General features: G+C 41.6%; 2 protein-coding genes across 3 annotated transcripts in view; one reads left to right on the plus strand and one right to left on the minus strand.

Annotated features, from left to right (window-relative positions):
• Window positions 1–23,692, plus strand: part of APBB1IP (amyloid beta precursor protein binding family B member 1 interacting protein) — a 199,085-nt gene that overhangs the window by 149,101 nt on the left and 26,292 nt on the right. For both annotated transcript variants that reach the window (XM_073629794.1, XM_073629795.1), the window contains exons 9-10: window positions 7,216–7,359; window positions 17,915–18,025. In XM_073629794.1, coding sequence (XP_073485895.1) covers window positions 7,216–7,359; window positions 17,915–18,025 — 255 coding nt within the window. The remainder of the gene's footprint in view (window positions 1–7,215; window positions 7,360–17,914; window positions 18,026–23,692) is intronic.
• LOC141144284 (protein adenylyltransferase SelO-like) overlaps window positions 22,519–23,692 on the minus strand; it is a 166,525-nt gene continuing 165,351 nt past the window's right edge. Inside the window, exon 21 of the mRNA XM_073629796.1 lies at window positions 22,519–22,554. Within this exon, the coding sequence (XP_073485897.1) occupies window positions 22,534–22,554 (21 nt within the window). The 3' untranslated portion in view covers window positions 22,519–22,533. The remainder of the gene's footprint in view (window positions 22,555–23,692) is intronic.

Raw genomic sequence — 23,692 nt, forward strand, 5'->3', positions numbered from 1 at the left:
TTTTTTGCTTGCTTTGGAAACCACAGCTTTGCATTGCATGCTTTTATTAAGCTTATGATCTACCAGAATACCCAGATTCTTCTCCACCATTGATTCCCCCAGTTGTATTCCCTCTAGTCGGTATGATGTGTGGATATTCTTAGCCCCCAAGTGCATAACTTTACATTTATCAACATTAAACGTCATTTGTCACATAGTTGCCCAATCAACCACTTAAGGGCCGAGCCTTTTTTTGAGATTTGTTTTTTACAAGTTAAAATCATTGTTTTTTGCTAGAAAATTACTTAGAACCCCTAAACATTATATATTTTTTTTCTAACACCCCAGAGAATAAAATAGTGGTCGTTGCAATACTTTATGTCACACCGTATTTGCGCAGCAGTCTTACAAGCGCATTTTTTGGGGAAAAACACACTTTTTTTACTTAAAAAAGTAAGACAACAGTAAAGTTAGCACATTTTTTTTTTTATATTGTGAAAGATAATGTTACGCTGAGTAAATTGATACCCTCATGTTTCAAAATTGCGCCCTCTCGTGGAATGGCGACAAACGTTTACCCATAGGCGACGTTTAAAAATTTCTAGAGGTTACATGTTTAGAGTTAGACTCCTTTCACACTGCCAGTGGGCCGCGTTAGCGTTAAAGCACCGCTAGTTTTAGCGGCGCTTTTTGGCCGCTAGCGGGGTGCTTTTAACCCCCGTTAGCGCCAAAGAAAGGGTTAAATGTGCACAAAAATCGCTGCTGCCGAAGCGCTTTGCAGGCACTTCGGCAGCAGTGCCCGTTCATTTCAATGGGCAGGGGCAGTAGAGGAGTGGTGTACACCCCTCCTACACCACTCCAAAGATGCTGCTGAAATCCAATGCTATGGAGCCGAGTGGGGGGCCATCTTCTCCTCACTCAGCTCCAGGCTGTGGATGGGACAGGACCCGAACATCTCCGCCGCTACTGGCAGCTCGTGTGTGTGCGGCGGAAGGGCCCCTCTCCCACCCCCGATAAAAGTGATCTTGCGGCGAATCTACCGCTGAGACCACTTTTATCTGAAAGCGACCTCCCGCTGAAGAAGAGGATACTGGGGTTATGGCAGCTATCTGCTGCCATAAAAACGGTATTCCTCTTCAAACAGCCGCCGTATAATAGTTCATTTGGGGCTGTGTCAATACATCCCCATTATGGAAATGAGCTACCCCATGCTCCTTTGTATACACAGGGCTGAAGAAGGTATTTAATAAATTTGCCTTCTCTTTGTCCCCTGTCACCCACTTCAGAATATTTTGTAAAGGGCCTACATGCACAGGCCTGACCTTTTTACTATTAATATATTGAAAGAATTTTGGGGGGTTTGTCCCACTATCTTTTGCAATCTGTAGTTAATTTTGAATTTTTGCATCCTTTATTTCCTTTTTACATATTCTATTATATTCTTTGTAACATTTAAGTGATGATAGTGTTCCTTAATTTTTATATTTTCTAAAAGCTCTTTTTTTATTATGCATAGCTTTGTTAAATTTGACCGTGAGCCACATAGCTTTTATTTTTAGCCTTTTAAACATATCACCCATGGAAATATACAGTAAATTTACAATGTTCACGTACAGTAGTTTTGAAAAATTCCCATTTCTGTTCTGTGTTCTTTGATACTAATGTTCTCTCCCAGTCTAAGTCTTGGAGAGCAGCCCTCATCCTTGGAAAATTTGCTCTCTTAAAGTTAAGTGTTTTTATTTTTCTATTATGTGCTTGTTGTTTACAGCTAACATTAAATGAACAATCCACAACATTTGCAAATAAATGATGAAGCCACACTGCCTCATCAAGGCCCCTCTGTAAAGTGTGGTTCTACCGCTAACATTTGAGAGTCTCTATATTGGAGTAATATACTGTTTATAGTTATTGACAAATTAAGGGCAGGTATTCCTGGAGCCACCCTTTCTCTCCTTAAAGGCGTAGGGACATATTAGAAGCCCAGCAAAGCACAATGGCAGCTGAATGTGTCTAATGTGTACCCACGCCAATTCCAGCAAGCTGTACAAAAATGGCAACCACCTCCATTTATAATTTTGTTTAGCTTGCTGGTCTTCATTGTAGTTTTTATATAGTAGTAGTTTTTTTTACTGTTTTTAATTAATGATAGTGCTATAAACTAGCAGTTCTGCAGAACTGGCCCCGATACTATAATTCATCTGTGAAGCTCCACCCCCCCACCCCCCATATGGAAATGTACAAAATCCCCTTTATTTTTGGATTTTGAATTTGTGTTAAAAGTGTTATTTTTTTAGGAGGGCATATTATACATTGTAATGCTTTAAAGCCGTGGTCTCCAAACTGCGGCCTGAGGGTCGGATGCAGTCCTTTGCTAGCCTTTATCTGCCCCTTGGGGCACTATTCCTCCCAATGACATGAGGCGCTTTTCTTCCCACTGACACCAACAATGGGGCATGATTCCTGCCATTGACACTAATGGGGCATTATTCCTCCAACTAATATCAATGTCGGGGCACTATTTTTTCCAGTAACACCAACAATGGGGCCCTGCTTTTTCCACTGACATTAACAGGGGGGCATAATTCCTGCCACTGACACTAATGATAAGGCATTACTCCTCCCACTATATCAATGATGAGGCACTATTCTTCCCACTGACACCAGCAATGGGGCACTCTTTCTTCCACTGATACTACTCCTCCCCCTCCTGACCACCAAGCATGAGGGCATGTTTATTCTCACTGATGCTGGACCTGGGATATTTTCTACCCCCACCAGCCACAACCCCCCCCCAAGCTCTGGTCCTTAGAAAGTTTGTAGACCCCTGCTTTAAAGGAAAGGTTTTGTTGGTTCTTTTGGAGGCCTCACCAAAAGCATATTAGCTATCTTGTGTTAAACCCCAAGTTATATCATCTTGATCATCAATTTGCATGTAATCCCTCAATTTTCAAATAATATATGTTTTCACTTTCCGAAAAAACTATTTTTTCATTCAGAGGTTGGTTGAGTTATAGCACCTCGTTTGATTGTTTACTCTGCAACCAAAACAATCCTTCATTAGGCAGTTCTTCCATGTGTAATTCTACAAAGAATTTGTTTTGTGACAACAGATGCGGCTCTTTGAAATTTCCACAAATGTCTTGTTTCCTAAATTAAGTTTGTTGATCTCGTCTGTTCTTGTTCCAAGTATTCTGTTTTCTATACAGCACAATGGTTGAAGCTGCATCCTCCATCCACCATATGTGTAATCAAAGCCGTGCAGCACACAAGAAATGTTTGCATTTCTTCACAAGTTGAAAACATTTTCAGTAAAGCAAATAACAGGCAAACTACAGTATTCCATAATTCACATTTCCCCTGATGTGATTTCAATAGAATGAAATTAAATTGGTTCCTTTAGGGTATTTTGTATGCAATATGGCCCTTTATGAACTAAGCACATATGTGGGGGTCTTTAGCCTGTAGCCATCTACAGTATATGTGACCCAACTGCTCACATTTAAAGTAGAACTGAAGGCAAAATTGTCAGTTTCTTTGTCACATTGGGTAGATTTTCCTTCACTTCTTGTTCCATAGCCAAACCAGAAACTGAGAGGAAATCCCACAACAATGGACAACCAGAACTAGTATTTCCAGTGGAAAATTTCACCTCTATTACTGTTCTGTTGAAAACTCATATGGGCTTTTCACTATTGGTGATAACAATAAACTGGACAAACAAAAAAAAAAACAAAAAACTGGATAAACAGAGAAGTTGAATCTCCTTAAAAGGGGCACAGACAGCAAAAAAAATCTGACAGTTGTTCTGATCCTTCTCCAAAACAAAAAATTCAAAAACTAAAAAAAAATGTAAAAAGCCTAATTGAAGTGACAGAAATAGAAACCCATTCAGACACTGTACTAACAACCTCCACCTCCATTATAATTGTTTTACCTGTACTTTCCTTTTACAGCAGTTGTTCAGGATGTCTAAAAATGATTCTACCAGAGATAGACTAAGGCCGGCCATAGACAGATCGAATCTTGACCAGTTCTGCAGGACCCGGCCGAGATTTGAACCATTAAAGGAGAAGTCCAGCCAAAGCTTGTTTGGCTGGGCTTTTCCTATGGATCACAGGAATGCAATTCACTTTGCACTCCTGTGACCCATTTTCAGCAGAGAGTGGGCTGAAATCCGCTCTCTGCTGACCTCACAGAAATCAGTCCAGACACCGTGTCATCCCGACAATGGGAGTCTGGATCCGCCAGGTGCCTGGACTGATAACGGCCGCTCCCCACCCCTCCACAACTCAGCGCTCCAGTGAGGGTGGAGGAAGCAGAGCGGAGAGCTCTTGACTGACAGTCAGCAGCTCACTGCTTGGGGAACTGTGAGAACCAAGCCATTGGGGGTGTTCAATCACTCGGTTCTCCCCCGGTGCAGAGGCGCCGGGATACAGATGCAGAATCAGACCGATGCTGCATTCACCTAGGTAAGTATAATTATGGAAAAAACCCCAAACCCATACTTCTCTTTTAATGAGCAGGCTTAATGTACCAAGTTGATCGATCGATAACTTGGGTACAACCAGCCTGCTGGATTCACGCGCGATTATCACAAGCGTGTTATAGCCCCTAGCGATAATCACTGTCTTCTCTCAGCGGGGACGGTATGACACACCCCTTCTCTTCCTCTGCAATATGCGTGAGGAGTGTGACTGTTATTTAGCTATCCTAATATTGAGCACTGGTGTAGGAGGGCAGGAAACAGTGTTTTAAATAGGGAAAAAAATATTATACAGATTTACTGAGCTGTATGGAGAGTAGAGAATCACAATGCCAACCAGCTTCCATCAGTGAACAGTCTCCCCATTTAGTTTTGCCTCCTAGAGGTGATGGAAAACAAACCAGAGTCTGTCAGGAAGGATGGTGCTAATTTTAAGGCACTGTCTATTTTAGCAGCTTCCCACACATTGACATGTCTGCTCTGGAATTTGTAGTTAGCAAATTGGATCAAGAATGGTGCTGCATCTGAGAATCTCTTATTACTTCATAGATTATTAGACAGATGATCAGTGATAAGCATAAGAAAACCAGCGTGTCAGTGAGCAACAGCGAGCCATAATTGTATAATTTGTTTTCAATTTTTGCACTTAGAATTGTACTGCTAATAAGTTACATTCATTAAGATCAGCCCCAATTCATGCACCTCCAGACCTCAGAATAGCCCCAACTCATTCACCTCCAGACTTTAGATGAGCCCCAATTCAAGCATTTTCAGAGCTCAGATTGGCCTCAATTCCTCCACCGCCAAACCTCATATGAGCCCCAATTCATGCATCTTCACAACCTTAGATCAACCCCAGTTACCTGCACCTTCCGACCTCTGATTGGCCCCAATTCATACATTTCAGATCTCACATCAGACCCAAATCCTGTGCCTTCTGACTTCAGATCAGCCCAATTTATGTGCCTTTAGACCTCAAAACGGCCCCAATTCTTGCACCTTCAGATCTCACATCAGCCCCAAATCCCGCACATTCAGACTGCAGATCAGCACCAATTCCTGCAACTTCAGATCTCAGATAATCCTAATTCAAGCACCTTCAGACCTCAGATTAGTCCCAATTCATGATGCCTTAAGGCCTCTCAATAGTCAAAATTATACACTTATGCATTTTCTGGCATGACAAATGAAGTGGACCACAAAACCCTTCTATCCATCACAGCAAAAGAAGTTGCCATCTTAGCCTCTGTTTGATCTAGAGTGGCCATGATGCTGCACATGTGATCAGCTATGACACCAGACATTTGATGTCTTGACAGTTCGGATGAGAACTAACATAAGCACACTAGTAACTGTAATGCCCCGTACACACGATCGGACTTTCCGACAACAAAACCGTGGATTTTTGTTCGAAGTGTGTTGGCTCCAACTTGTCTTGCATACACATGGTCACACTAATGTTGGCCAACAATTACGACTGTAGTGACGTACAAGACGTACGTGATATCTCCATTATGAATGCTAGTTTTACAAGACCAAGCGCTTCTGGCTTGTACTTGATTACGAGCATGCATGGACTTTTGTGTGACGGACTTGTGTACACACGATCGGAAAGTCCGACAACAAACATTTGTTGGAGTAAAATTTGAGAGCCTGCTAGCCAACATTTGTTGGCGGAAAGTCTGACAACAAATGTTCGATGGAGCATACACACGGTCGGACTTTCTGCCAACAATCTCACATCCAACATTTGTTGTCTGAAAATCCGATCGTGTGTACGGGGCATAACAGTTATCCTTCAAAGCATTCCTTGAATTGAACTGTTTTGGGAACAGTAAAATCATTGTGTTTAGTTCTGCTTTAATTCAGTCATCTGCATGGGAATTTTAAATAAAGAAAACACACATGACTAGATGTAAGACATGAACATACTTTAAGCTCATTTAAATCATTTCAACTTACAACTCTCTTTAGGAAGTCAGCCCCTGTCACATACCTGGTGGAGATTGAGCTGTAGAGGGGGCTTCTCTTGCACCTCCTGCCTTAACACCCCTGGTAGAGAGGACAGGGTGTGCAGAACTAAGAGTGGCATGAGGGCCGGTATAGCAGGTGGCACCAGCTGAAGCTTGACAGGAAACTGATGACTGTGGATCTGTGGAACTGGAAATTTGTGACGCTGGATCAGTAGGCAGGAGTGTAGCCAAGGGGTCATCAACAGCCAGACAATGCAGGTACAGGAACGTGAGACTAGAGCAGGATCAGCATACAAGCCGGAGTTGGTACCCGGCCGGGGAGCGAGGTACAAGAGCATGAGACAGGAGCAGAGTCAAAGCAAAGGTCGAGGTCACAGGTAGGAAGGCAGGAATCCAGAGGAGGGTCGAGGTCAAGCCAGGTAAAACACAGGTAGGCAGAAAATGGATCAGAGCATCGGGCAAACAGGAACAAGCTGAAAGACCACTCAGCAATGTGTTCATGTCATTGTTCAGTTTAAATGGGCCAGTGCGTGCACGTTTGTGCATGTGCATATGCACATTTCTTCTTGTGCACACGCTAACATGCCCGCACGCCAATGCGCATTTGGATTCAACATAACTTCTTGTTTCAAGAAAGTGGTATTCCCATACCAGTAAAACAATGTTTTTTGATAAAAAAATACTTTTTTCAATAATGCAGAGATGCTGTATATGATTCTTTGTATAGTTCATTGAAGTTATATATACATATATTTTTTTTTTATTTATGTTATCTAACAGCAAAGTTTCTGTGCTGCCTCCGTTGTTGTGCCAGATCTAGAAGGGGCAATATACTTGAAAGAGGATGGGAAGAAGTCCTGGAAAAAACGATACTTTCTTCTGCGTGCTTCCGGAATTTATTATGTACCTAAAGGGAAGACAAAGGTTAGTAATTCAGCCTAAAGTATCCATGGGAACTGCAGTTGCAATTGTTGAACAGTACTTCTCACAGTAAAGCTAGCCAGCTAGTTAATTTTTTTTATTCATTCAGCCAGAGGGTTGGATGAAAAAAGAAAAAAGATTCCTCCATCAACACAAATTACGTGGGTGGAGGAATCCCCCACCAGGACATTGTATTCTGACAGCGAGACCCACCACTGTCAGAATACACAGATCAGCGGCTGCAGCTGCTAATAGAGATAATATTTCCAGCATGTCTCTTTAACAAAAGTGATCAAAAGATCGACTTCTGTCAAGCAGGGAGAGCCACACACTGATATGAAATTCAGTCAGTGTATGGCTAGCTTTAAGAAAGCTTGGAGCTTACCCAGGGCTGAGGCAAACAGTTGTGTGTTGGAAGCTGGAATCTTTCCCCACTTCTATGTGTCAGTGCTAGGTGCCTGTGCTGCCACTCACCAAGCACCAGCACTGTCACATAGCAAGAAAGGGGTTGGGTAGTATGCTCCCCTACACCCAGAAGTACAGGGTATGTCACTTTTCTCTCCCATGTAAAAAGAGCAGGGAACAAAGGGAAGGCAAAATACGCTGATCAACCGTAACTTTATGAGCACCCACCAAATATTGAGTAGGTCCCTCTTTTGCCTCCAAAACAGTCCTGACCCCTCGAGCCATGGACAGCTGAAGACTTCTGAAGGTATGCTGTCGTATCTGCCACCAAGCCATCAAGTCCTTTAATCATTTAATTTGCAAGGTGGGGCTTCCATGGATTGGACTTGTTTTTCCAGCATATCCCACAGATGCTTGATTGGTTTGAGATCTGTAGAGACCAAGTCAACACCTCATTTGGAGGCCAAGTCAACACCTCAAACTCTTTTTTTGTGTTCCTCACTTGAACCATGTTTGCGGTGTGGCAGGGTGGATTATCCTGCTGAAAAAGGCCATCAGGGAATATCGTTTCCATGAAGGAGTGTGCTCATCACCAATGTTTAGGTAGCTGGTAGATGTCAAGTAACATCCACATGAATGTTAGGACTCAAGGTTTCCCAGCAGAACATTGCCCAAAGAATCACAATGCCTCTGCTGGCTTGCCTTCTTCCCATACTGCATCGTGGTGCCATCTCTTTCCTAGGTAAGTGATGCACACACACCCAAACCACATGATGTAAAAGAAAATGTGATTCATCAGACTAGGCCACCTCTTCCCTTGCTCCATGGTCTAGTTCTGATGCTTATGTGCCCATTGTAGGTATTTTCAGCTGTGGACACTGTATGGTCAGCATGGTTACTCTGACCAGTCTGCAGCTATGCAGCCCCATACACAACAAACTGCGATGCCCATTTTTTCTGCTTTCAACATATCAGGGACAACGTGTTTACTTGCTGCCTGATATATCCCACTGAATTTCAGATGACATTGTAGCAAGATAATTAATGTTATTCACTTAACCTGGTCATAAAGTTATGGCTGATCGGTGCAGATGCAAACCCTAACTAAATGGCATTTAGTTAGTACAGTTGCCATTTAAAAAGAAATATTTGTTTAATCTTTTTTCATTCCAAATCACATTTTAGGGCTGCTAACCCTTTGCAGCATTTTTTCAACCACTTCCTCTCTGCATGCACTCAGAAAATGGCAGGTGGTATTTATCAGGTTGGGTCTCCTGATGGTGACAACAGTGGACCATGGCTGTTTAATGTGTGTTCAAATGTCCACTTGTCTCCATTGGAAGCTATGTGACAGGGTGACAACAGAGAAGCAAACCTAGGAGAGAGGAACAGAGTGTTGTCACCCTATAACAGTAAGTACCTGAACAAGGACATTCATGGAAGGATCATTGGGTATTATTTTATTGAAAAATACAAATTTAAAAATACAGTGACTTTTAAAATTACATGAATCTGTTATAGTTTTGGTAAGATTTTGATTGGGATCAATTTTTAAAGCAAAACTATACTCACCTCCACTCCAGCAATGCGGTGTCATATCTTCAACCAGCCTTCTTCCTGGTTTTGATCTTCAGCTGTTTTGATTGGCCACACCTAGCTGGTGTCATACATCAGAGTTCATTCATATCAGAATATGCCAAAGAATGTGCAGCCTTGCTTACACTGCAAACAGGCGTGTAAGAAGAGTTTAAAGTGGATGTAAACCCAATGTCATCCTTTCTAAACTACTGCCATAGGGGTTATCTATAAGGATATACATGCCTCCTGCATGTATCTTTACCTGTCAAATGTCTCCCCTCTGTCTGTTATGAGACCCAAAAAACTGCAGATTCTGTGGGTGGGTCTGTTGTCTGGAGCTCGGTGGGTGGAGTCATGATGTCAGTAGACTCCCCGCCCACCTCTACACTCCCCTTGTCAATATGCATTTTCTCCTGTGTATTTCTTACACTGAACTTCTGCTATGATCTCTAACATCCAGTGAAAAGACAGGAAAGTAACCACATGACTTCAGCATGCAAATCATGCTGAGGTGTAGAACAGCCAATCCTTGCAGAGCTGCTGAAGAAAGGAGTGGGGGGAGGGAATTAAAATATAATGCATGTCTTAGGCTAGTGCACGAGATATGTAAATCACCTGTCACTCACAGCAAGGGGGAGGATTTGACAAAGTTTTTCTCTGTTTGTCAAGTTTTATCTCACTGAACAATAAAAGAGGATTGCTCAGAGCTGGATTAACTCTTTGTGGCAAGACTGGGCTCAAATGATAGGAAATCTTATACTCTACATTATGACATAAATTTTTTTTTTCGGATTTACATCCACTTTAATGCAGAAGAGGCGTAGTATGTATTTTCTGTATTAAAAAGCCTTCCGTTACACACATTTTAATTTTTTTACATAAGGATCTACCTTAAATCGGAGCTCTGCTTGTCTCCCCCACCCCCTCTGCTGCCTAATATGGCACCTTTTGGAGGGGGGAGTGGGTACCTGGTTTTGACAGGTACCTGCTCCCACGTCCGGCTCAGTTTGCCGTGGTGAACTGAGAGGGAAGTTAAGGCTCCCTCCTCCTTCCTCCACACCTGACCCATGCAAAGAGTGCAGCGCGCTTCATGCATGTGCAATAGGGATCCAACTGTGAAGCCGCAAGGCTTCACTGCTGGTTTCCCTTAGTAGAGATAGCAGCAGCAGCACCTGATAGCCGACTGAAAAAATCAGTTTGGGTGCTTACATTGCTGGATCCCTGGACAGGTAAGTGCCAGAATATTAACCTCTCCGCGCCGAGCGCGTACATATATGTGGCCTCTCAGCCCCGGGTGCGCTCCCGGCACAGTTACCAGTGGCCTAACGGAAAGCTCCCATTCACTGCTTGTGATCGGGAGCTTTCTGATCATGTGACCACCGTGACAGCAATTCACGTAACCTGTCAGCAACCTGTCAGTAACCTAAATAGCATTTAGTTAGCACAGTTGCCATTTAAAAAGAAATATTTGTTCAATCTTCTTTTTTTATTCTTAATTACATCTCAGGGCCGCTAATCCTTTGCAGCATTTTTGTAGCCACATCCTCTCTGCATGCACTCAGACAATGGCAGGTGGTATTTCTCAGGTTGGGTATCCTGATGGTGACAACAGTGGACCATGGCTGCTTAATGTGTGTTTAAACATCCACTTGTCTCCATTGGAAGCCCCAGGATTAACCTCTTTGCGTCGAGCGCATGCAAATATGTGGCATCTGGGTGACCGGGCCTTGGTGCCCTGCGCACTCCCAGCACAGTTAACAGTGACTAACAGAAAGCTCCTGCTCGCTGCTTGTGATTGGGAACTTTCCGATCATGTGACCGCCATGACAGCCAAGCACAGCGGTCACATGACCATAAGCCCCGCCCCACCTCCCAGCATTCTAAAGCCCTTAGGACTCATTTACACTTGCTTCGGCTTCAACAAGGCTTCAACAAGGCTTTGGACAGGCTTTGTTAAAGCTCTCAGGCCGATAGTCAAAGCTCCTGTCACTAAATAAAATGGTTAGCTTACAGTCCTGTTTACGCCTGCATTTGCTTTGCTTTGGCTTCACTTCAAAAATTATACCCCATGTAGCTTCAGTGGTGCATCAAAGCATCTTCAAAGCCTCCATAGAAGTCTATGGCAAAGCTCGCTTGAAGCTCCATTGAAGCCCCATCGAAGCCCCATGAAGCCTCACCGCAGCCTCACTGAAGCCCCACCAAAGCTCCACCGAAGCCCTATCGAAGCCCCGCTGAAGCTCCACCAAAGCCCTACGATGCCTCATCGAAGCACCAAGCAAAAGCAAGGTGTAAACAGGACTGTAAGCTAACCATTTTATTTAGCAACAAGAGCTTTGACTGGCATTCAGAGAGCTTTAACAAAGCGTGTCTGAAGCCATGTTTTGAAGCAAGTGTAAACTAGCCCTTAAAGGGCTGACGGGTGCCGGCTCTAAGGGGCTAAAGATTAGCAGCTACAGTATTCGTAGCTGCTGATTATTCATTTTTTTCTGAAGGAGCCTGGAGCTCCTCTTCAAATACAGGCAGCTATTGAGGCTGAAATTAAAGAAGACCTGTTGCTTTTGCCACACATGGGCAAAGGGCAGGTTCACTTCAAAGAGACCACTGCAATAATTAACTCAGAGAATGGGAAAATACATAAATCCACACATATAGAGCGCCTTGTTCCAGCCATCATTCAGGAAAACCTGATTATCATATAATAGGCAACATCTCCTTGCATCCTTGTGGCAGGCAATGAAGCCCTTACAAGCAGAATCGATGCATATAATATTTTATTGATTAGTGCCTTTTGGTAGAACAGATGGTGAAAATATATTCAGAACTCTTTCTGTAGAACAAAAAATAAATAAAATAGAATGCAGCGTCTTGTCTCCGCTCCAACATCATTGTAATGGCTAATTTATACATGCATTAGCGGAATCATGTAAAGATACTTTGATGGAAGCATCTGGAAGTGTACGTGTCACCCCTTTGTCACATGAAACATTTTAAATAGCGTGAATCGGCACAGCATGAAAATGCGGCATCCAAACAGCTCCTGGGCGCCCGTTATCTTGGGTTGTCATAGCAACCTCTCAAGAGCAAAAGAGGGAGACTTTATAACAAATGGCAGGGAGGAAGGTGCCACACAATAGCTCATCTATTCTCTCACCATAATTTTACATACAAAGAAAAACAAAATCCATTCATTTTCCCCAAGGGAAGCATTCATTTAGAAAACAATTAAAAAAAAAAAAAAAAGCAGTTGCAAATCGTTTTTTTTAATACAAATGTATTTTTTTTTTATGTAATCTGTATTAAGCTCAACTAAAATGAATTCTTTATGATAAAGAACATAAAGGTGTATCTCATAGCAACTATTCTGTTTCCATCTGTTGTTTTCATCTGTCAAATGACTGATGATGTCTTTGGCTTTATACGGGTTTAAAAATTTCTCTGGTAGCCATTGGGTGACCTGTGAACACATGAAGCTTCTGTGCCAACAGAAAAAATGGCTGCTGGACTGGATGATTTTAGCTGATACAGTAAGGCACAATGCAGGTCGCATAAACGCCCAAACACAAGCAGTGCACACAAGCAGTATTTTTTTAATTAAATGTCATTTTTCTTTTTTAATTCAATTTAATTTTTTATTAAATGTATTAAAGAATATGTAAACCCAACATTTCATATTCCTGATATGTGTTTGCAGGGCTTTTTTTCTCAAACAATAGCTGCTGGAACTTAACCACGGCCCCACAACCCCCCCCCCCCCTACACACACCCTCCAAATCACATCAAATAGTGGGTGTGATCAGTCAAATTTCACAAAAACAGTAGGAGGGTCTTAAAGGGGCATTAAATACCAGGATTGCATTACATACAGAGTGCAGAGCTGTCACTTGTAAACACAGAAACCAGACTTCTGTGTTTACAAGTGATTGTGGTGAGCAGGCACCAAAGGGTCTGAGCCAGAGGTGGTGGAACTGAGTTCCACCAAGTTCCCCCTGAAAAAAAAGTCCTGTGTGTTTGCTATATCATGTACTGCCATGAAAAACTATCCTGTTCTCTTTGTATTTCTTCCTTTATGTGAAATCCCTGGTGTTCCTGCCAGTCCCTCTGCTTTCCTATTAAAAACTGACCACACTAAGCAGGAGAGCACAGCCTGGTAAGTTCTCTAGCAATGCTGGGAACTCAGCCTACTCTCCTCCAATGATCAGTCTTGTCCTGACCCCCCCCCCCCCCCCCCCCGCACAGCTACTCACTGGGAAGTTCAGTGTGCTGCTGCTTCTCCTCCTACCAGTTCTTATGCAGCTGAGAATAGATGGTATGTGATCACTTATTAAAAAGGGAAAACATATATTTATAATGTTTTTATATAACTATACACAAATGTTTTGCCTTTAATTTCTACTTTTAACTGAATAGGTTGTTTTAAAAGGTGAGGGTTTACAATCATTTTAAATCCTCCCACACAGTAAATGCATCTACAAAACTGTAATCAATATCTTAGTTTATGTAACTTAAAGTGATACTAAAGTCTTGTTTTATTTTCTTTAAAAATAACAAACATGTCATACTTACCTGCTCTGTGCAGTGGTTTAGCACAGAGCAGCCCCAATCCTCCTCTTCCCTGATCCACCGTCGGTGCTCCTGGCCCCTCCCACCTGTTGAGTGCCACCACAGCAAGCAGCTTGCCATGGGGGCACCGGAGCCGAGCCACAGCTCCCTGTGTCCATTCAGATACAGAGCCGTGACCCGACACCGCCCCCCCCCCCTCCTGGTTGGCTGAATGATTTTGATTGACAGCAGCATGGCGCGATTGGCTCCCGCTGCTGTCAATCAAAATCATTCTGCCAACCAGGAGAGAGAGGAGGCTGGGTCAGGTCCCGGCTCCGTGTCTGATGAGGAGGGGAGTCCTGGGCAGCTTAGACACTCCTGCAACTGGATAAAGACAGGCTCAGGTAAGTATTGGGGGGCTGAGGCACACAAAAACGCTATTTTATTAATTTTGAATACTCAAATCAAAATCGCCCATCCACCCATGTCTCCATGCTTTATTTTGTTATGAAATCACTTTGAAAAAACCCTCCTAGCATTTCTAACCATGACCATCTTGGGAAAGGGTAGAAGATTCATGTAGCATTAACTTCCTAAACTCCATCTGCCCTTAGCTCAGGCATGAAGGCCAGAGGGTGTGCTTAGCTGAGATACCCCCTCCTCCAGACGCAGGTAGGAAAAAATGCCCTTGAACACTCCTGAGATGTATGATATCATTTTGGCCTAGGCCAGAAATCAGGAAATAATTGAAGAGATGTAAATATATACCATCCTATCTATTTACTAATGCTAGAAGCATAAGTATTAAAAATTGTTAAGTTACGTTCTTTAGTTATTGATCGCATGTGTTTCCACTATGTAATCTCATAACCTAATCAATCAAAATATGAACGTATTCATGAAAAAAAAAGTACCTTAGTGCCGCTGATGGATGGAAAAATGATTGATAATATTGTACTTTGGTCAATTAAATCAGTTTGATCAATTCAGATCAAAATTGATTCTAAATCGATCAAAAAGAAAGTTATGGCTATTCAATTGTTTGTGTATTTGATCGTTTTAATCAAACAACACATCGATCGGATAATAAAAAAATTAAGTTATTTATGGCCACTATAAGCCTGAAAGTGTATTGGGACGCAAAACACTTCTCCCTTCTCATCGCTGTAACACGGGAGGGGGGGGGGGGTGTATTAATGGTTCTGCAGGGGCTGATAGGACAAAAAGTTATCAGCCCACTAGATCTCTGGCAGGTTCAACCTGTATTGTTTGCACTTATTTGACAGGTTTCAATGGTTTAACGGATCAAAAGGGAGCAAATAAGAGAAGTTCATTGTTGGGTTTATATATACTTTATATATTATAAAAATAACTCCCAATGCAAATTATTATAAATGCAAAAACAGACTGCAGAACTCCTAGTATATCGGAATCTAAAAATATATAAAGCTAAACATAAAAAAATTAAAATCATGAATAATCTGTGCATAAGCCACATATAAAATGGAGTGTAAACGTGATAAATAATTCACGTTATTTCAGCCTAGCAGTGACGTCATCACGTACGCTCACTGTGCCGAGCGGAGCTGCAATACTACTTCATATGTGAGAACCTTTCTTCTTTTCTAATAAACATGGATGTTTTACAAATATGAATGTAAGGTGACAAGTTATGGTGCCAGAAAGATTATATAAATAATGTCGAGTGAAGCTGCCCCTTTAAAAATGGATAAACCACTCCAAATAAATGAAATAACTTTGTGCATAAAAGGTTGTGGCACTAACTCATACATAAACCTTCATCTTACGACATGGGGGATATAATCATATATTCATATAAACCATCCCACAATAAAATTTGAAAAATAGGTAAAATATATATTGTATATAAAGTCTAAGCAAAAATTCTTCAATATATATTCACAAAAAAAAAGTCCAATCACCGTGAAAAAGAAATAGGAGAATAAAGAATTCTTCAGATGGTGCTCCACCACAAAACGTACATAAAAAAATGCAAACTCACCAGAACTTTAAAACAAAAAAGCCTTGAAGAAATGATGGGTTTCTTCCAACCAACAGCATGAATGAGAACAATGCCTCTGACTTTATCACTAATCAGGCAAAAGGGCTCAGGAAAAACATATGGATAATCATAGCGCAATTTGTTTGTTGCAAATAAATAAAGGCAAGTAGGTAAAATAATGCGAAACCTACATTTAGATGTGCTATATGCTAGCACCAACATGTACAGCTTAGAGTAGATATGCACGACGTTCTGTTAGCCGCGTCCGGTCCAGTTGGTTCCCAAACTCTGTGTTTTGAAATGCGGCTAACAGAACGGCGTGCATATCTGCTCTAAGCTGTACGTGTTGGTGCTAGCATATAGCACATCTAAATGTAAGTGCGCATTATTTTTTGTTTTAAAGTTCTGGTGAGTTTGCATTTTTTATGTACGTTTTGTGGTGACGCATCTGAAGAATTCTTTATTCTCCTATTTTTTTTTCACGGTGATTGGACTTTTTTTTGTGAATATATATTGAAGAATTTTTGGTTGGACTTTATATACAATATATTTTTTACCTAGTTTTCCATTTTTAATGTGTGATGGTTTATATGAATATACGATTATATCACTCATGTTGTAGGATGAAGGTTTATATATGAGTTAGCGCCACAACCTTTTTTTGCACAAAGTTATTTCTTGGATGTTTTACATATTACACCATGAATTATCTCTGTTCTATCTGTCTGGGACACCTTTTTGGTCAATTGAGTGGTCTTCTGATGGAGTGTCCTGGTACACATATGTGCTGTTAGACAATTAAGGGTCTAACCATCTGGTAAGCAATAAACGTGTGCATTGGTGGTGAAGCACGGAATGGATCCCATTCAAGAGTGGCATAGCTCCCAACTGTCCCTGATTTCGAGGGACTGTCCCTGATTTCGAGGCACTGTCCCTGATTTGGAACAATGTCCCTCATTGCTCCTCATTTGTCCCTCATTTTGGTCTGATCTATATAGATGTATATAAAATGCACTTTTTATCTATCAAAAAAGTGTTTTCCAGCGCTAAACCTTTCATCTGATTTCTAAATTGCTGCATTTGTAAATTCCAAAAGCCAATATAAAGGAATAGTAGTGGTAAAAAAAAGCACTTGTGGGTTTAACCAATCTTGTTTTTTTGTACAATTCTCCTTTAAGGGGGCGTGGCAAGGGGTGTGTCCCATGCCTGCATACTTTTGCTGATGGGTGTCCCTCATTCCCATCTCAAAAATTTGTGCAGTGTGTAGTGGTACTGGGGTGGATTTACCAAGTGCAAGTGCAGTTGCTCCAGAGCTTAGTAAATGAGGGGAAGCAACTCTTTGCAAACAATACCCAATAACGTGCAGGGAAAAAAAATAGAATGCATTTTGTGCTTTCACATGATTGGATGATGGAAGTCAACAGAGCTTCCCCTTATTTACTAAGCTGTGGAGCAAAAGCATGTGCAAAGTGCACAGTCATTTTGCCTTTAGTAAATTCACCCCACTATGTGTCATAATTTATTGGACATTTCTCACTTTTGATTGCTTTCAACACTAATTGTTGTTCACATTTTTCACTTTGTGAATTATTTGGCACGTTTACATTATATTTTCTATGTGGATTATGCATGGTTTATTTATGATTATATGATTTAAAGGGGACACTGCAACTTTTTTTATATACACTTCTGAATTGCTGTTTTGTCACCTGAGCAATGCATCAGCGCAGGGCAAAAAATGTTTTAAAAAAAATTGTATTACTACTTTAACCTTTTTTAACAATACCTAATTGCCAAATTGTTTGAAAGAATGACTGTGAGATTATTTTCTTTATTTCCCATATGCCAATCAGCCCTGGAAACATGGAAGCTGACTAGTTGCTGTTGGCAACAAAGACAGTTCCTTTTTTAGACATTTCAACCACAGGGCCAAAAATTATCTAGCTTTCTCTAAACTCCAAACTTTGTAATCACAATCATCCTCCTTATTTTTTCCTTGTGTTTCCTTTGCAGACATCTCGTGATCTGGCCTGTTTTATACAGTTTGATAATGTCAATGTTTATTATGGCATGCAGTATAAAGTCAGATACAAAGCTCCGACGGACCACTGCTTTGTCCTGAAGGTATGTTGTGTGCATAAACATCACGGTTAGGAAAAGTGCAGGAAACCGATTGCCTTTAATTATGCTGATTATTAAATAATTTTAGGTACTCAGTGATTTATTTGGATAATGATGTATGGTTTATTTTATATAGGGGGCGGCGAGGATTCTCGTCTACATCTCAGTTGTTTACTGCAAAGGATTTCAGCTCTGAATGTGTTGTAATGTTGAAAATATCCAAATTGTTTTATGTAATGGGCTCTGCATTAAAAGTGCACTCAAAGTCTAAGATTTAAAATGTAGCATTTTAACTAACTACACACTGCATGGCTTTAAATGCTGAACACTGGGGGAAAAAAACTTTAAAGTGGAATTCCAGCTTAATCCTCTCCTTAAAACTGTCCCCTTGTCTCCTAACATCTATACTAACTAACCTGTGTAAGAAAAATGTGTATACTTACCTATTTTCAGGCTGCTCCAGTCCAGTGTCGTGATCCTGCTCCCCTGTGTCAGCCCGCGCTGCTGCAGGGGAGAGGAGGGAGAACTGAGGATGGATGGGCTATTGAAGCCTATAGGTAACATCACAGCTACAGGCTTTACTAGCTATTGTCAGATTCCTCTTTACTCTCCCCTGCAGCTGCCACTAGCTGACACAGGTCCCTAGTGCTTTGTCCAGTGCCCTGCATGTAGTTTTATATGATATATACTGTTCTTTCTGCCTGGAAACTGAAGATTGTCCATAGCAACCAAAAAGTGTCCCTTTACGTCAAAAGTGGTTTTAGACCAGCTAGAAAACAGCGATAGTAAATTAGAACACTTGCAGAATTGAGCGATAGTGAATTGTGGAGAAATTCATTTTTTTATGATTATTTTTTATAATTATTTATAGTTATTTATTATATTAGAATTTATGATTTCCTGTTTCAAACTTTATCATACCCGGGATGTCTACTAGACTCTTGGTGGACAGATTTAAGTGAGTTATTCCTAAGAATTACAGGCCTACAATATAAAACGCAAAATTTCTATGCAAAACAGTTTACCGCTTTGAGATCTGACATAATTATACCGCCAGGGAGGTTAAACTTATAGTGGCTTCCCCTCTGCATTTGAAGGGTTAACTGCTAATTTTTCCAGGGGAATGATGAATAACATGATATACTTTATTCCTTATTTACTCCTTATTCTTTGTTCTTGCAAGCTTCTGATGTACTGTACACAGAGATGAAACAACTCCTCCTACATAAGTTGTGCCTGTTTATCTGCAGTCTTCTCTACATCTGTTCAAAGTTCAGAATTTATAAAGCTTGTCTGAGATGTCAGAAAGAAAGGGGACGGAGAGCTGAAATTGCACTGTGCAGAGCTCAGTAAGGAGAGCTCTGACAGATGACTGGATACCCACCCTCCTCCTCCACACAGCTCACAGAAACAGAACTGAGGCTGTCAATCTTCTGGAGGTCCCTCTCCTGTCACCTTTTTTCTTTTGGTGTCAAGAAAACTTGTCAGAAGTGATTCATGCTGATAGCAGAGGAACAAAGCAGCAGACAGAAATGACATTTAGAACTCTTAACTGAGACAAATACACACTATAGAGGGACAGGCTTTGTTCATATTCCATGTCAGAAGTTTACAACCACTTCAAAGCTGCTTCCTTTTGCTTCCTGTACGATGGAGGACCAGCTGTCTTTCATTGTATGTGAGGTCTTCAATGCCCCCCAGGACATCGGACAGCGGAGACAAGCACCATAAGTATATTCCCTTATTCATCATCCCTTAGATCAGGGGTCTCAAAACTGTGGCCCAGGGGCTGGATGCAGCCCTTTGCTTGCCTTTATCTGGCCCTTGGGGCACTATTCCTCCCACTGATGCAAGCCACTGTTCTGCCATCTATTTCTCCCAATGATAACAACAATGGGGCACTATTCCTCCCCCTGATATCAAATGAGGCAATGTTTACTCCCACTACTGCCAGGAAAATGTCCACTTCCGCTGGCCACAGTCCGGCCCTCCTAAAGTCTGTAGAACAATAAGTCGGCCGTTTGTTTCGAAAGTTTGGAGACCCCTGCCCTAGATAAAACAAGCAATTAACCCTAGCAGCGTGTAGGGACTGTTATTATTCCCCGGAGTTCAGTTTTAAGGGACGTAAACATTTTTTTTACTTAGTTGCCCCCACCCCTATGAGCCCTGCCCACCCAGTCCTATCCTTACCTTCAGTCCTAATCCCACAATCTTCACTGTGTAGCCCTTCTCCAAGCTTCACAGTCATTCCTCTGAAAATGGCTGCTCAGTACTGTGCATGCACACCGCAGCCCCAATTATTCCTATGGAAAAGCCATATGGAAAGCCAGACCTTTATCTTATGTCCAGTGGCAGCTGGTGGTTTTTTTGTTTGGGGGGGGGGGCGGCAAACAACCATCTCCCCCCTCCGCAGCACCTCAAACCCCCCTGCTGTCTGCCGGTCCACCTGCACTTACCCCATTGGCGCCCGTGATTGGCAGGGACATCGGGAATCGGCAGGTACATTGGTGATTGGCAGGCACATCGGGGATCGGCGGACAGGCATCTGGCAGCATCACCTATGTCCTCTTTCCTTGTGAGATCACAGTGGCTTCCACTATGCGTCTCCTCCCCTCCTCCTAGGCGTCCAATAGGATTGCCGACCTTTTAGCCAATCGGGAAACGGGTAACAGACCTTCCTGATTGGCGGAGAGGCCATTCAGTGTTAGAAAAGCAAATATTAATTTGCTTTTCTAACACATCTGGGTGGGCTCCAAGCGCAATGCTCTGCGCCACGAGTCCACCCTATTTTGAAGCCTATTAGAGCCTATGGGTCTAATCAGGTACTTAAAAAAAAACACCCTCGCCACTGTAATTCATGCACCCGGTGCCCTGAAAAGAGCCGGATGAATGAATAGGGGGTGGCCACGGCAGCCATGGATAGATTTATGCTATGCATGAATCTATCCATTGACCATTTAGGGGGTGGTGTGATAGAGGGGGCAGCGCCAGAGCGCCCTTAATGGACGGGCCGCCACTTCTTATGTCTATGGGTTGACTATAATATGCTGTAGACGAGGGGGGGGACCAAACACAGCTGTTAAATAAAGTGCCTTACAACGTGCTAGTGCATTTAACCTGCGTTGGGTTTCTAAAATGACAGTATAGTTAGTTGGTCCTTCTTCTTTAAGTTCAGCTCCAGTTCATCCCATGTAACATTTCCTAACTATCTTTAGAACATAATAGATCTTGGATAGTGGATCATCCTGGCTATACTATAAATTACGTTTTCTAAAAAAAAAAACATCTGCGTTCACTTATGGCTGCCTTGTATTACGTGCAGTGGATTACCATTAGTCTGTATGTAATTTCCTATCTGACATATGTTTGTCATAATTCTAATTAAACTGTAAATTCAAGCATCATTCACAGAGCTATTTTATTTATGAAATCTTTAATCCAATCCCTTTATCTACAACATTACTGAGTATAGAAGGATAAATATGGAATTCCAGACTATGTCCTGCCATCTACTGGCAGAAGAATGTAAATATCCAATTCAAATTTTTTCACCAACTGAACCTGTAATGACACATTTGCTGTGTTAGGCCGCCCGCAGACATAAGCTCTCACCAGGCATGTGATTGAATCTTTGGACAATCGCTTTCATGCAAAAGATCATTTCATAAACAATAAAGACTTTGTCTACTGAAAAAAAAGAAATATCTTCTGTTTAACCACTGGTATATCTTCGCAGACAATTTTTAAATTTTTTGCACACATGTTAAAATGTGCATTATTCTAAACCCCCAAACAAGTATATATTTTGGGAAAGCAGAGACCCTGGAGAATAAAATATTGGTTATTGCAATTTTTTATGTCGCACAATATATTTGCACAGCTATTTATCAAGTACACATGGAAAAAAACACAATATATTTGCCAATTTTCTGGTAAATTATACAAGATTAGGTTGCCTTGAATAAACAGATACCAAATATGTCAAGTCTTAAAATTGCGTGTGCTTGTGAAATCAAGAAAAGTGATGGTACCCAAAATTCTCCATAGGTAACACTAAAGTTTTTACAGGTTATTAGTTTAGAGTTAGGCTGGGTTCACACCATTGTGAATTGGATGCGGGGATTCCCAATAGCAGGAGATTTTTACTGGCTCTCTATGGAGCTGGTTCACATATCTCTGCAGCGGGTCTGGTGCGTCTTTTGGTCCGTTTCAGGTCCGAATCCAGACCAGAATTTGGGCTGAAATCGGACCTGAAACAGTGAACCAGAAAGCACCGGGCCCCTGCTGTGAGCCGCATATGGCTCATATGTGAACCCAGCCTTAAAGTGGTATTAAACCCAAAACCAAAGTGTAATATTAACTTAACTTATCAATGTAATATACTACTAAATGTAACTTACCAATCATTAGATTGGTGTCCAATCATTAGTGGTGGCTGTTTCTTGTTTTCTTTTCTTTTGGCTTTTTTTTCTCTCTGTTTTGATCTGGTGATCTGGCCAATAACACATCTCCTATATTAGTGAGACACCACACTGGAGCAACAGAGACACCTTTGGACAGCAGCATTGTTATTGTGGGGGAAGGGGAGTGTTAGATGGAGTAGCAGACTTAGATACACTTATGCCGCGTACACACGGTCGGACTTTCCGATGTAAAATGTGCGGTCGGAGCTGGTTGTCGGAAATTCCAACCATGTGTAGGCTCCATCGGACATTTTCCACCAGAATTTCCGTTGCACAAAATCTGGTTCTCAAATTTTCCGACAACAAAATCCGTTCGTGCAAATTCCGATCGTGTGTACACAATTCCGACGTACAAAGTGCCACGCATGCTCGGAATCAAGCAGAAGAGCCGCACTGGCTAATGAACTAACGCGTTCTTGACGTTCGGAAATTCCGACAACATTTGTGTGACCGTGTGTATGCAAGACAAGTTTGAACCAACATCCGTCGGAAAAAATCCATGGATTTTGTTGCCGGAATGTCCGATCAATGTCCGATCGTGTGTACGGGGCATAACAAATTGAAGCCAAACTTTAAAATCAGTTACAGGAAACAGGTTTTACATGAATGAATAAATGCTGATTATTATAAGCACCCCTATCAGTGGTAAATAATTTGTCTCATCCCTCTAACTGCTACATTTGCAGGACAGCTTTTTCTGTTGAAAAACAACAGACTTACTAGCCATCACATTAAGAATTGGTAAGCTACAATATAATAAATGTTTGCATTCGAGTTTAATACCACTTTAACCGTTTATTATGGCCCGAGAGTTCTTGCTCTCATTTCAACATTCACAACAATACCTTGCATGGCACAATTTATATTTGCTTACACATGCTGGCCTTAGGCTGCACGTTTGAATTGGGATGGGGATGCTTTATAAATATATTATTTGTATTTATTTTATATAATTTACTCTTTATTGTTTGTTTTTTATTTAACTATTTAACAAGCCCCCTATGTGGGGGGGGGGGGCACATCTTCAGAGCCCCTCCAAAAAATGGTGGTACACTCTAGAACCTCCCAGATCATTTTTGGGGTGGGCTGGCTTGTCCATATAGTCAGTTTACAATCACATTCCTATAGCATGAAGTCAGCTAAAGTGACCATCCTTATATGTCTTGTATGGCTCCTTAACCTAGATTTGGAGGCTTAGAATTCATTA

The sequence above is a fragment of the Aquarana catesbeiana genome, linkage group LG05, assembly GCF_042186555.1.
Source record: "Aquarana catesbeiana isolate 2022-GZ linkage group LG05, ASM4218655v1, whole genome shotgun sequence".
In the NCBI taxonomy this organism is placed as follows: domain Eukaryota; kingdom Metazoa; phylum Chordata; class Amphibia; order Anura; family Ranidae; genus Aquarana; species Aquarana catesbeiana.